Genomic DNA, 14,833 nt, shown 5'->3' on the forward strand with positions numbered 1-14,833 from the left:
GACAAGGAACTTGATCAGATTTCGAGGGTAAGAGGTTCTTGCTAAATTCACTCTGCAAGAACAGACACAGAAGCCCAAGGGTCAAGACCTCATCGAGAAGAAGGTTCAGAAGAGCTGGACTGGAGTTTGGTCAAGGAGAGAGTCTTTGTCATTCTCCGCCCATGTCTGACTCTGCCATCGCAGAGCCCTCCTGGTGTTGAGTAAGAATGTGTGCTGGAGATTGACTGTCAGTGCTTTGCCAGTTTTCAGCACAAAACTGGAGCCTCCCTGTTGACCACAAGCCTGCCTGGAGGCAGAGCCATCCCGGAAGAACGTTCTCCTTCCCCAGCTAACCGTAGCCGCGCCCTCCTAATCCCTACCGAAGGGCCAGGGCAGCAGCCTCTCCATCTCCTCCTTCCAGGCCCGCATTTCCCCTGTCTGCCCTCATGCCGGCCGAGAGCTACCAGGAGTACGTGGACAGGTGCACGGCGAGCGTGGTGCAAATCGTCAACACCTGCCCGCAGGACAGTAAGTGCCTCACCATCCTCTGTATGAACAGCCCCTGGGGCTCGGGGAATTACCTCTGAGATGGAAATTGGCCAATTTTCGGAACCGATGAATGCCCCCACTTCCCCTGCCCCCCACCCCCCATTCTCCAGCAGCAAAGTGTTCATCGCCGCTGCTACTGCTGCAGTAACCACGTGCACAGACACGCACTCCCCTGCCGCCCAGGCCCCGAGACCCCCCAATCCTGGTACTGAGTGCTGATGGGACCCAGGCCAGCAGGGTCAGCACAAACCACCCGTGTCCAAGGGATTCGAGGCAGCTTCCTGGGAAACAAAAGAGACAGAGAGAAAGAACAACCAACTTCCAGGTGGAGCCCCCTTCCCTGACCATCACACGGGTCTCCTAACCCTCCCATATTGCTTTGTCCTGGATGAAGCACATGCAGAAGCGCTGGCTTCCCACACCTTCCCCCGAGCTGGCAGGGACACGCGCGTCACCTGAGCGAGGCCCACTCGGCCCGTGGTCCCAGGCGTTCTTATCTCAAGCAGGAGTCGTAGCAGGCTCGTGTGATAAAACCACCGGCTGACCTTTCTCAAGTGAGTCAGCCTGGGCGGCAGCCACCGCTACATCCCAGTCTGTGGCTGACGGGGCCGAGGCAGCCGGCCACCACGGGGGTGGCTCAGCTCACTTCCTAGGCCTCCCTGAGGCTGGTGGGCAGCTGCTGAGTACAGGGGAATCCACGAGCGAGGGTGGGATGCAGGCTTCACTAAGCGGTTACCAGCCACACTACTTCTAGCCCGGGGGTCTCGCCAGGCTTCGGGGCACTCTGAGGTAGCTCTGCCCCCACCAGTTTGGGGACCCTGGTCTAACAAAAGGTGCTCTCTGGGCTGCTTTGACCTGGAGGTGTTCTTGTTTCACACAGCGGGCGTCATCCTCATCGTGAGTCACGGCTCCGCGCTGGACTCCTGCACGCGGCCACTGCTCGGGCTGCCGCCCCGGGAATGTGGGGATTTTGCCCAGCTCGTGAGAAAGGTACGTGCCCACTCTTGGCTCTTCGGCTGCAAAGTCAAGCACCCCGAAGACACAGGTTTATCACATCCACTTCTCAGAACGAAAACAAGTATCCGGCAGGCCCAGGGCCGCCAGGATCCACATGCCCCTGGAGACTGTGCCCACCTGCTCTTGGGTGAAGGGCGACTTCGGGCCGGGGCTGGTGGATAGGTCAGTCATCCTCATCATTGGTCACTTGCCAATTTTTTACCAGTCAGCTCACGCCATAACCCCTTGCAGCTCTCATAGAAAAATGGACAGTCTGCCGGACGTGGTGGCTCACGCCTGTAATCCCAGCCCTTTGGGAGACCAAGATGGGCGGATCATGAAGTCAGGAGATCAAGACCATCCTGGCTAACATGGTGAAACCCTGTCTCTACCAAAAATACAAAAATTAGCCGGGCGTGGTGGCGGGCGCCTATAGTCCCAGCTATTTGGGAGGCTGAGACAGGAGAATGGCATGAACCCGGGAGGCGGAGCTTGCAGTGAGCCGAGATCACACCCCTGTACTCCAGCCTGGGCGACAGAACGAGACTCTGTCCCAAAAAAAAAAAAAAAAGAAAAACAGACAGTTCAGGAAGGAGTCAGCAGTTTGGATGAGGAGGGAAGAAACGACAGTAGTACTCACTTCTGGCCTCTTCTGGGGACCTGGGGCAGGGTGGCTGGTGGATGAAGAGGAGCCCCTTGATCCTCTTGCCCTTGGAGTCACCCAGCACGGAACAAGCTTGAGCTAGTTGTAGCTGTCAGAGTGCTCAGGTGCTGGCAAGGGCCTTGTGAATGACAAACAGAGGATAATGCACAAGTGGCATCTTGAACAACCTTGATTATCACCCAGCAAAGCGAGAGGGTGCCGTCCAGTCCATGGGTGAATTGAGGCAGGCAAACTTAGGAGTGTAGATCCCGCCCCAGGCCCAGCCCTTCCCTGCAGATCTACTCAAGGCTGGACTCCCCATGGTAATGAGTCCATTGGTCAGTGCCCAGGCAGCACGTGCAGCACGGACAATGCCTGGCATCAGAAGGGCTTGAGGCCCTGACCTGGTTTCTCCACACAGCACTGCCACAGGACCACACTGGCCACAGCTTGTTCACCATAAGTTGTGGGCAAGAGAGGGTGTTGCTGAGTCCCCCCAAGCGGTCGGGGGCTTCAGAGGAGCCCAACTCCCAGACCCAGTTCAGTGATGCCAGCCAGGCACCTGCAGGAGGGCTTAGCTCTCTAGCTGCACCTGCCTCAGCAGCTGGATGAGAGCTTACGCACACGAGGAGCATGCCTGCCACGGGTCATTGTCACTCAGCAAGTTGGCATCAGACACCCGAATCCCCCTTTCTTGCTCCATTTTCCTCTGCACCTGAGTAGAAACAGGCTTCCCCGGCAAAGTGTCTCCAGGGTGGTGTGTCCCAATTATGATCCAGACGTTTCCAAGCGCTCTGGGTTCCTGAGCCACCAGGTGAGCATTGTCCAAACAGGGCTGCTCAACCCCCCCAGGCCACACTGGTAGAGGTCTGCATGGATTTTCCTGGGGACTGTCCGGGCAGCCCCGGCACCACCTGCTCCCAAAGTGCTGCTTTTGCTTCTTTCTGCAAATGGGTCTCCCACACACGTGCTCTGGTGCATCCCTCCTGTCCCTGCCCGCCTTCCCACAGCCCCATATACACATACCAAGCCCCCAGCCCCAGGCGCTCCTGGGGGTCCCTGTAACCAAGGGTGGCAGCACGGCACACGGCAGCTGCTGACAATTCCCCAAACCCATGAGCCTTTGTGGCCAAAGCTCCACCGGCTCCTTGGACCCTTCACCCCCTTCCATAGATGCCAATCTGGAACTTCCAAGCTCCTGGACTTTCTTATCACGTGGTGTCCACCCTGCCCCCACCCCAAAATAAGGTGGACTTGCTCATGCGTATCAGAAAATGCAAAGGGGGCTCTGCCAAAAGATAGGTCCCCATATCAGGGCAGCTGGAAAGGGAGCACTCAGGACCCTCCCCGGCCAGCCCATCACCGCCCCCTGCCCACAGCCTCTACAAGCATGAGGAGAGAATCGCCCCAGAGTCAACACCAGCCTCGCTCGGATCCCCCTGCCCGTTGGCATTTTTGTAAATTTCATCTGCCTGAGGAATTTCTAGACATTAGAAAGAGGACGGAAAAAAAGAAAAGCAAAAGACAAAAAAAAAGGCTTCACCACAAAGCTTTATTCTCACACATGCATTTCACAGATGAAGGGATGGAGGTCGAAAGGTTCACTTTGTGCTTTTCTTTTGGGTCTGAAAACTCAATGTCTGTGTCTTTTTGTGATGCTGAATGTGAGAACATAAGTCACTCCTTAAGTGGTGGACAGCAATCCCCACCTCGGCCTGCAGACCTTTGTGGTGGGGGTCGTTCTGTGCATTGAGGATGCACCACCTTGTAGGACCTCTGCCTGCTAGGTGTCGGCAGCACCTCCATCCTCAGTTGTGACAATCAGAAATGTCTCCAGAATTACCCAGTGTCCCCTGGCTAGGGGACATCCCCCATGGGGCACCACCTGGGCAGATGTTGGTGCCATTTGATGGTGGCAGTGCCAGCCTGGGCAGTCACAGACCCTCCAAAATAGAGGAGCGCCTGACTATTGGCTTTGGAGATAGTCTGAAGTTGATGGACTTGTAAGATATTAACAAGTGATTTAAAACTCCGTTCTAGATCCCTTCCCTGGGCATGTGCTTCTGTGAAGAAAATAAAGAGGAAGGGAAATGGGAGTTGGTGAACCCACCAGTGAAGACCCTCACCCACGGGGCGAACGCAGCATTTAACTGGAGGAACTGGATCTCAGGCAACTGAGAGCCATGATGATGTTCTCATAACCTCAGAGTGGAGAGGCAGAGACCACGTGCAGAGGCTGGGAGATGCTGCTCTTTCCAGAGGCGTCTTAGTCTCACCCAATGTGATTTGTAAAAGCACAAGACGCACTTTTATATTCCGGAATATTTCCCTCCGGCTTTCGCCTTTGTAACTCCCATCTGTGGACCCATCCTCCACCAGCTCAGCTGTGGGAAGCACAGAGCAGATGGCTGGGTGAGGACGCCACCCTGAAGCACGTACACCGAGTGTCTGCAGCTGGGGACACAACTGCTCGGGACTCTAAATTCCAGGAATTAAAGACTCACCACACACGAAGGATCTAACCACTTCATTTTCCATGGTCTGATCATTAAATTCCCAATCGTTTTTTCTTTTTCTGCGTCCATCACTCTTTAGCCATATCCACATGGGCTAAAACAGGTGTAATAGTCAATAAAATGGGCCCAGAATACCGTCTACCAGCTCAAAACTGGGTTGCTGTTCAGTGCTGTCAACACTCATGTTACTATGTCTCTGTGGTTGCTGTAACCAATGACTACAAAACTGGTGGTCATGGAAAGAACACAAAATTCACACACACACACACGCACATACACACACGCACATATGCATACACACACAGGCACACACGTGCACGCACACACACAAATACATGCACATACACATGCGCACACAGATGCACATGCACACGCACGCATGCACACGTGCAGGTACACAAGCAAGCACACACACACACAAACACATGCATACATGCACGCATGCAGACACATACATGCACACGAGCACACACAAATGCACACACTCGCACACACGCACATGAAGGCATACACATGCAATGCACACACACAAACACATGCACACACAGGCACACACATGTTCACATGCACACACACACACGCTTACTCTCCTACAGTTCCGGAGGTCGGAATTTTGTCAGCAGGCTACATTCCTTCTGGAGGCTCCAGGAGAGGATCCTTTCCTTGCTTTTTCTCGCTTTTAGAGGCCACTTGCACCCTCCCTCCTCAAGGACGGCGGCATAGCAGTCTCCAAGCTCTCTCGATCTCTGCCTTCACAGCCACATCGCCTTCTGCCTCTGACCCTCCTGCCTCCCTCCTACAAAGGCCCTTGTGTTGACATCAGGCCCACCCCATAACCCAGGATGAATTCTCATCTCACGAGCCTTAACCACAAGTGCAAAGTTCCTTTTGCCACATAAAGTTGCATATTCCCTGGTCCCGGGGATTAGGACGTGAACATCTTTGAGGGTTATCCTGTAGCCTGCCATAACATACCCCAATCCTTCCAAGCACAGCAGAGCTGCTCCTACAAGGCCTCAGACATAGGGATTTGAGACACTCCCCTTGCAGGCCTTTTTTGCCTTCTCCTATTCTTGTTTCCAATCATGTACAGGAGAGAAGAGGACTTTGCCAGTGGGAGAAGTAGGCTCCCCCCGATTTAACGGGGCCCCAAAAGAATGGCCACCAGCAAAGTGAAGTCTTTCCATGATGGTTATGCTAAGGAAGCTGGTCCAGCAGGGGATGGGGTCTCCCCAGTGGGGAGTCTCATGCCCCAGCCCACAGGTCACGCCTGCTCCCACAGCCCACACGTGTGGTGCCTCGTGCTGCAGGCAGAGATCCTAGCATGGAGCAGTGACAGTCCATCGATCTTTCATCTTTTCTAGCCCCCTGATCCAATGCAGGTATTATTTCATGATTGCAGTTTGGGGCTGTGGTAGTGGCTCTGTAAGTGCCTTTTATAGTGTGAATGCAGAACCAGGGCAGGAAGGACCTGTGCTACACCCTCAGCCTCCCGCTGTGAGCACCCAGGCAAGCAGAGGGCAGCACACACAGGGAGCTCTTACAGAAATAAAGACGGTGAACACGGTGGGCTGTGATGGAACCAGCCCACATCGTGTAGGACGCACAGGAGGCCAGACCCAATAAAAGGTTCCTCGCTGTTTTAGTCAATCAAACACGACCTCCTGAGAAAAAGACACATCTGTCTGCTCCTTGTTTTATTTCGCTAGTGATGCAGTTTTTCTGTGTCCGAACATAAAGAAGTTTGAAGCTGGCACAGCCACAGAGAGCAGAGCGTGCACCCCACTCACCATGGGAACTGGCAAACACTGCTGCAAGTCAGCCCCTCCAGGGCTCGCTGCTAAGAGGGCATATCATGTCCTCAGAATGAGGGCTAAGAAGCTGCAGGTGACGTGGACCCATTGACAGGCCGCATGATTTTACAGCGGTGAGCCTGAGGCACAGAGACTGTGTCTGAGGTCACCATGTGCAGAAGACTGAACTGAGCTTTAACGCAGAGCCCCTGGATCCCAGTGGAATTCCTTCGGATGAAGCGCCGTTGTTGATGTTTATCTGCATTGAATAATTAATGTCTCATTTGCTGTCGGAAATTACTTCTTGCAATCTCCTGAATGTGTGTGCAGCCGCTGTCTGCCAGAGCATGGGGGTTCTTCACGAAAAGTGACAGGTGTCCAGCTGTGTGAAAGGCCTTTGCAAGTTGCCACAGCAAACTCCCAGAATTATGATGTACTTACTCCTGTGTGGTTTCAAGTAAATACCACTTTCAGTTGTCCAGTACCATTTTTTCCTAGGACTTAAGGCCACAAAAATAAATTAAGAAACACGCATGCACGTATGCCATCTTCCTGATGAAATCTTCAAACAAGGAAGTTCTCTAAGAAGTCATTAAAAAATTAATGATCTGGAAATGTCATGTGTCTCCTTCTCTCTCCAAAATGTATTTCTTTCAACCATTAACTCATTCTCTTTCATTGTGTCCCATAATGAGACAAAACTGTGTGAGGACAATAAACCAAGCAATTTTCCAAAGAAGCTACGCACAAAAGCAATGTAAATCCCGAAGGAGAAATGCCTGCGAATGAGCTCACCGAAGCTCACTCTCCTCCCAAGTGTCTCCCCGGAGAGGCAGCCCGTTTTTTTGAGTTAGTGATTTTAGAAGACGCTGCATTTTCTTTGCCTCCAGCTATCCTTAAACCATTTTGTTCTCCTTTTCAGGTACTAATAGCACTTATTGCCTAGAAAATATAACCAGACTTTGAGGAAAGGCAAGGGGCCCTATAAGTTATTTATTTTTTTGCTTCTCAGACTCTGGCCTGAGGACCAGGATTACGGGCATTGCCTGGGAGCGTGTTAGAAATGCAGGGCCTCAGGCGCCCCCATCTCCCATGTCAGCAGCTGTGTCTTAGCAGGATCCCCAGGGGGTTGCCTCACAGTCAGGGCGGAACAAATGTCCTGCCTGGTGTCCTGGTGAGTGGACCAGTAGGGGGCAGGTGAGGGCAAAGTTACTGGTCCTTCGACTCCAAAGAACTTGCAGCTTAGCCTGTGGAGAGAAAATAGCCCATTTGATGAAACACATCTGATGATGTAAAGGATTTTTGTACTTATTCCCACATATTTAGGCGCGGCAGCGTGCACACTCTTAAACCCGAACTTTAACATACTGTGACTTAGAGCCACAAACAGCAAAAGAGAGTGCAGGAACCAGAGCTCTCCAGAGAAACAGCCAGTAGGAAACAGGACCCACATCCATATAGATACAAACATACAGATACAGGCTGGGAGAGGAAAGGAGAGAGGGGGATTGGCTCACACAGTTACAGAGGCTGAGAAGCCTCACCATCTGTAGGAGCCGTTGGCCTCCTGTCTGGAGACCAGTAGGCTTGAGACCCAGAAAGAATCGGTGTTTCCATTCAAGTCCAATGGCAGGAAAAAGTCAATGCCTCAGTTCAAAGGCCGTCAGGCATGAGGAGTTTCCTCTTAGCCTTTTGTTCCATTCAGACCTTCAACTGATTGGATGAGGCCCACCCACCCTGGGGAGAGCCGTTTGCTTGACAATCTCCTGATTCGAATGTTCATCTCATCCAGAAACCACCTCATACACCCCCAGAGTGACGCTGGGTCAAACATCTTTGCACCCTGCGGCCCAGTCAAATTCACGCACGAAATTAACCAACACATAGAAATTCACCACATAGAGCTTCACATTGGGTGTTTCTGCCCTGGTAATGTCCTCCCATTACCAAGAGCCTGGCATTTGTCCTTCTTTTCAGGGGGTTTCACAGCCTAGCAGCAGGCCCTCTCATAGAGCAGCAGTCCCCAGCCTTTTGGCACCAGGGACAAGTGTCGTGGAAGACAATTTTTCCACAGACCGGGGTTGGGGTGGAGAATGGTTTTGAGACGATTCAAGTGCAATTACTTTTATTGTGCACTTTATTTCTATTATTACATCATAATATGTAATAAAATAATTACACAATTCACCATAATGTAGAATCAGTGGGAGCCCTGAGCTTGTTTCCCACAACTAGACAGTCCCATCTGGGGGTGATGGGCGACAGTAACAGGTCATCAGGCGTTAGATTCTCATAAGGAGCGTGCAACCTGGATCCCTCACATGCACGGTTCACACTCCTGTGAGACTAATTCCACCGCTGATCTCACGGGAAGCAGAGCTCAGGCAGTAATGACAGCAATGGGGAGTGGCTGTAGATACAGACGAAGCTTCACTCACTCACCCACCCACTGCTCACCTCCTGCTGTGCGACCTGGTTCCCAACAAGGGTGTATGGGCCTCTGTTACAGAGGACCCCTCCTGATTGCCCATGAGCCCGCCCTGTTGTCTGCCCAACCACAGCCCAGGCTCCATCCACAGCCCACGTTCCATCCACAGCCCACGCTCCCGCCTCGGCCCACGCTCCCGCCTCGGCCCACGCTCCCGCCTCGGCCCACGCTCCATCCACAGCCCACGCTCCATCCACAGCCCACGCTCCATCCACAGCCCACGCTCCCTCCTCAACCCACGCTCCATCCACAGCCCACGCTCCCGCCTCAGCCCGCCCTTCCTCCTCGCCCACGCTCCCTCCTCAGGCTCAGCACTGGGAAGAGTTCATCCTTCCTCACCGCGGCCCCCGTGTGTGGAGTCCGCCCCTCAGTCACCCACTCAGCAGACGTTTCTGAGGGAATGCCTGGGTGCCATTAGCACGGCTGGGACAGCCGCAGTGGGTCAGATACAAGCTCACTCTGCATGAGCTTATATTTCATTGGAAGGTGTGGGCCGTGGACTCATAAGCCAGCGAGCACGTAACGACACCTCCTCTGCCAACACGTGAGGTTACGAGAAGACAGCAGAGATGGCGACAGACAGGGACGCCGCTGGCGGGCGCCATCTTGCTGCGGAAAGCTGACGTCACCCCTGGCTGACCCTCTGAGGTCCTGGCGGATTATTCTCACATCTGCTGAGCTAGTCCTCTTGCTTTGCTTATTCCGTAAGAATAGTGAACTCCTGTTTTTACCACTAGAGTTAAGAGTTTCCTCAGTCTCGAGACCTCATAGGAAGCCCCAGGGTTGAAGTGAGATGAACAGGGAGCATCTTCTACCTGAGCATCCCTGGAGGCGACCTCGTGATCCACCTGCCTCGGCCTCCCGAAGTGCCGGGATTACAGGTATGAGCCACCGCAGCTGGACACTGTATTGTTATTTACTCACATACATACCTTGCCATGATGTTGCAGGGATGCAACATGAGTTTACTGCTCCATGCTCCTTCCACCTAACCACCCCCACTCCTGCACAAGCCTGACTCCAAGCGCAGTGTTTGATCATAACCCCATTCCATAAGTTGTTCATATTAAAAGTGAATAAACTAATCTCCAGAGTTTAGTTGTGTATAATTCTATTTCAATAGTTGTTTTTACTGGGGTGGCAAAACTAATATAGTCTAGTTATTACACTCTCTATGATACTCATATAGCCTCTAATTTGTCAAAGTTTCTAATTCTGTGGGCACTCATTTTTATTGTATTTGCAAAAAGCAGTAAAATCCAGGAATGCAGCCTACTCTTGTTCCAGACCAAGCTGAGTGTTGGGCACCTGTTTCTTGCGGCCCAATAACAAGATGCAGATGAACTGGGAAGGAGGAGAGTTTTTATTTCTGGAACCAGTTACAGGGAGAAGGCCTGGAAATTATCACCAGACCAACTCAAAATTACACAGTTTTCCGGAGCTTGTATACCTTGTAAGCTCTGTGTCTACATGTAAGTGTGCGTTCATCTAAAGACATAAGTGATTAACTTATTTTAATCTATAACTAAGGTCTGAGTCCTGAAGACCTTCCTCTGGAGTCTCAGTAAATTTACTTCATCTAAATGGGTCCAGGTGCTGAGGTGATTAACTTTATCTTGCCTTCTGCTAAATCACGGAGGTCTGGGGAGTTCCTTCAGACCTCCAATAAACTTGTTTGTGGAAGCCAGGGGAGTTTTTTTAACCCCAATAAAACTTGTTTAATCCTAAATGGGTCCTGTTAAGAATTCTTTCATTATTTTGTCATGCTTTAAGGTCCAGGAAAGGCCTAGGCAAAACCCTTGGTGGCTTTTGTTACATTTCAGCTTTTGTATAAGGGCACTGGCTTTTTTAAGCTTTTAATATTTAACTTAACCACTCGGTCAGTACTAAAACAGTTGTTGTGGAGGCCTGCATTAGTGAAACCTGGCCTGCCACACTCTGTTTTATATACTCTTAAAAACCCAAATTCTAGAAAATTGTTTTCAAATACATCTATTTTATGCAGCAGGTGCGTTCAGGATTGCAGGTGGAGAAAATGAAACTGAATGGATTTAACCATGCAGCACCAGTAACTACCAGGTAGGGGCTTCCCACCTGGAGGTGTCAAATGAAGCATGTTCCCTGCACTCCCTCATGCAGTTCTCAAGATCCCAAAGCTAGCCAGCCGTGACGCTTATGCCTGAATCTGGCACCTGGAAGTTACCTGTCTTTGGACTGGACAGCTGTTACACTGAGCCATGAAAGCTGGTGGTTCTCAAAGTGTGGCCCCTGGTCTAGCAGCACTTGTCCTCACTGGGAACTTCCTTTGAATTCATATGCTCAGGGGTGAATCAGAAATTTGGGATGAGGCCTGGCCATCTGTGATTGGACAAGCTCTCCAGGTAATTCTGATGCAGCTCAGGCTGAGAATCATTGCTCTTGGGGAAGTGGCTTTGTAGAGGAATGTCACTACAGATTCAATACAAAGAATGGTCCTGGGAGGTTGGCCGTCAGGTGTTCATGTCAGGTTTGCTCAAAGGCAAGACTCCTGTGTGACAGGAAGATGATCCTGTGACTTTATAACTACAGATGCGTGTGTGTATGTATCTAGGTGTGTGTGTCTATGCCATTTGTATACACGTGTTTTTTTCTTCCTACAGTGTGATGAAGAATCACATTGCAGGATCTTCACAGAAATTCCCTCTTGTGATCTGAGGCTCTGCAGAGCAGTGGCCCCTCCCGAAAGCAGCCCCAGTTTTCCACTTCCCTCCTGGCCCCACCCCTGATCATGGCTCCTGAGCATTTTGGGTTTTGCCCAGGGGCTCACTAAGAGCTCTGAGCAGGAAGTTCTCACTACAAAGATTCAGCTGTGGGAGAAAACCGTGTCATTTCCCCAGGTGAGGTGGGGTGTAAGGGCAGGGCTGAAGTGCCACTGGGCTCACTGGGGAGCTGCAGAGACTATTGCTTGCCTTCCAGGAGCCCTTATGCTGTGCCAGCTTCCACAGGACTGTGGTGGAAATGTGGTCAAGGTCTTAGGAGCAGGCCACACGGGGATGGTTCATACACTGAGGGAGAGGTGTGGAGCCTCTGCTTCCAATAGGACTCCCAGGGATGCTCACAATGGCAAATGGGCTGCTGTTACCTCCTAGCACTGGACTCTGGGTCACCCGCACGTGTAGGTCACTTCCTTGCTGGTCGGCAATGGGGCACAAGTCACCATGGTATGTGTTGCTCTTCAAACTCTCTTCAGTGATAGCACAGGAGGAAGTGCAGGCAGTGGGCAGGGCATGTTCAGTGATGGCTCAGGAGGAAGTGCAGGCAGTGGGCAAGGCGTGGGGGTTCATGTGGTGCTTGGTCACTATGGCAACTAGAGATCATAGAGCCACAGTTGCCAGCCCCCTAGGGCACCTGCCCAGGGAAAAAGAGAAATGTAAAACCATGAGCATAAAATTAAGAATAGGTGTAGAGACCCAGCGGCTTCCAGGGCAGCTTTGAAGGGATCCCTCATCTCTCTGGTCCCAGGACACCTGTGCTGAGGCACAAGCATGGGCCTGATTGTTAGGGGGCAGCACTGAGGTGCCAATTAAATGCTCAACCCTGCCTGATCTCTTACAAGGAAAGGGTGTGATATGGCCCCACCCAAATCTCACGTTCAATTGTAATCCCAAGTATTGGAGGTGGGACCTGGTGGGAGGCGACTGGATCTTGGGGGTGGATTTCCACCTTGCTCTTCTCGTGATAGAGTTCTCACGAGATCTGGTTTAAAAGTGTGTGGCACCTCCTCCTTCTGTCTCGTCCTCCTGCCCCGGTCATGTAGGACGTGCCTGCTTCCCTTTTGCCTTCTGCCTTGATTGTAAGTTTCCTGAGGCCTCCATGCCTTGTTTCCTGTACAGCCTGCAGACCCCTGAGCCAATTAAACCTCTTTTCTTTATAAATTACCCAGTCTCAGGTAGTTCTTTATAGCAGTACAAAAACAGATTAATACAAGGTGTCCGTGGGGAAAGACACAATGGAGAGATTTGGGCAGAGATGAAAAGAGAGGCTGGAAATTTGGAGCTGCCAATTCCCCTGAACCCCTGTTGTCTACAGAGGTGGCACCCCTTTGCTCTCCCTTCTCTTTCTCTCCTCTTTTCCCTTCCCCTCCCTTTTGCCCCCTTTTCCTCCTTTCACCTCCCGTCCCACATGGAACCCAACATTCCTCTGTTAAAAAGTCTTGCAATGACTGCACCTGGGGAAGCTGCATCCTGAGCTGATACCAGTTCCCCAGGACCCACCCCACACCTCTCATTGCCTGCAGTCCCAGAAAACAGTTGAGAACAGCAGAGGCAGGGTGAGGAGGCCCAAGACCTCCCTGGGAGGAGATTGCCTCAACATGGAGCTGCAGGTCCACTCTAGCAGGTAGCAGCTAGAGCCTGGGAGCAAGCGTGGGGTGGAGTCTGACAGCGCCTGCCCCACGTGGAAGAGAGTGAGCCTGGATTAGGCTGGGTTTCAGCGTCTAATATGTTGGCTCAAACCCTGAGAAAGTGGTTAATAATCCTCCAGGTTGGCTAATTGGACAAAGTTAATGGGATCGAAAAGCTTGAAATCCTGGCACACTATAGAGAACAGAGCTCAAAGTCTCAAGGAAATAGAAACATAGAAAGGCACCTACTATTTGCAACTGAGTCAGACCTTCCCTAATATGCCTCTTCCCCAAGGGGCCCAGAAGAAGAGAGGAAATGCGTTGGTGAGTCCTTCACCAGCTCTGTGGACCGTCCTCTGTGGGCTGGAGGCAGTGCCACTCTAAGCACCAGAGTAGGGGTGGCTCTTAATCATCAGAGACAGGGCAGGTCTCAATGCCCCAAGAAGCAAGGGATGGCAGGTAACAGTTGTTTTGACCCATACTTGTCTATGGCAATGGGTCCTTGGTCACAGGCACCCCAGACATGAGACAGAGGCCTACTAAGTGCTGCTTGACATATTTAGGTGGGAAAAAGCTCAGGTCTGCTAAGAAGAATTCTGCCTCATGGCTAAGTCCCAGGCACCAGACTTCAAGGCAGTTATGCCACCTTTACCACAGGTTTCCAACATGAGGGCCCTTGAACTCTTCTATGGTGAGAAGCCATCTGTTTCCTGCTGGGAGCCTGACTGAGAAGATGGTGCCTTCACAGACCTCACATTTCAGTGAGGGGGAGAGTCAGCACAAAGGTAATTATGCAAATTAACACAGCAGGAAATTCTCCTTATCAGGAGATAAACAGTACAAAGTCGTGCACAGCACATCCTGTTAAACCAAAATACAAAGTAAATAGAAGTACGGTTTGATTTAGAGTCTATGTTGATCAATTAAATTAAAAATTATGAACATTGGTCCATTTTACCTTGTATTTTAAAAAGGTAAATTAGGCAAAATTGCAACTATGCCCAAATTCTTAAAATCATAGTTAAGTCAACATTAACGGTGGCAGTGGAGTTCTTATACCTTTTCTGACTATGTTTTATGAGAGCAGAACGCCACATTTTTAACTTCATGTTTGACGTAATACATCATGTGTTCAGCAAGAGAGTCATTGTTACAAAATATGTATGGCCTTTGATTTTCCCCAGTGCTCTTCATCATGCTTTGAATTAAATTCCTTGTTTTGTCAGGGCTGGTTTGTTTCTGTTTGTTTGTTTTTTCTTTTAATGCCCTAAGTAAGGAAACAAAGGACTAGTTGTTGACAGTCTCATACCCTATTGTTACTTAGTCTCATTTTTCCAGAATCTCCTTTGTCAGTAGCTTTGTGTATAATTTGAGCAATTCCCCCAACATAACGTCAATCAATTCCGTGAAACCTTACAGCGTTTGCAAAAATTTCCTTTTGCCATCCATTGGTGTTATATTTGTATTGAGTTGTGGAAAATTTGACAA

At 51.0% G+C, this 14,833-nt stretch overlaps 1 protein-coding gene and 1 long non-coding RNA gene across 4 annotated transcripts in view; one reads left to right on the forward strand and one right to left on the reverse strand.

Moving 5' to 3' along the window:
- Positions 1–7,725, forward strand: part of LOC105472583 (ubiquitin associated and SH3 domain containing A) — a 50,099-nt gene extending 42,374 nt beyond the window's left edge. For 2 of the 3 annotated variants that reach the window (XM_011725961.2, XM_011725962.3), the window contains exons 12-14: positions 401–507; positions 1,409–1,518; positions 4,208–7,722. In XM_011725961.2, the coding sequence (XP_011724263.1) occupies positions 401–507; positions 1,409–1,518; positions 4,208–4,345 (355 nt within the window). In that variant the 3' untranslated portion in view covers positions 4,346–7,722. Of the gene's footprint in view, positions 1–400; positions 508–1,408; positions 1,519–4,207 lie in introns of all 3 variants that reach the window. The other variant, XM_071095756.1, reaches the window with a different exon arrangement.
- LOC105472585 (uncharacterized) lies at positions 7,568–10,006 on the reverse strand. The gene is made up of 3 exons (XR_981653.2): positions 9,304–10,006; positions 8,665–8,886; positions 7,568–7,723 (listed from the first exon to the last, which is right to left on the reverse strand). It is a non-coding gene; the product is annotated as an uncharacterized lncRNA (long non-coding RNA).
- Between the last annotated feature and the right edge of the window lie 4,827 nt (positions 10,007–14,833).

Source organism: Macaca nemestrina, chromosome 4, assembly GCF_043159975.1.
Source record: "Macaca nemestrina isolate mMacNem1 chromosome 4, mMacNem.hap1, whole genome shotgun sequence".
Taxonomy (NCBI): domain Eukaryota; kingdom Metazoa; phylum Chordata; class Mammalia; order Primates; family Cercopithecidae; genus Macaca; species Macaca nemestrina.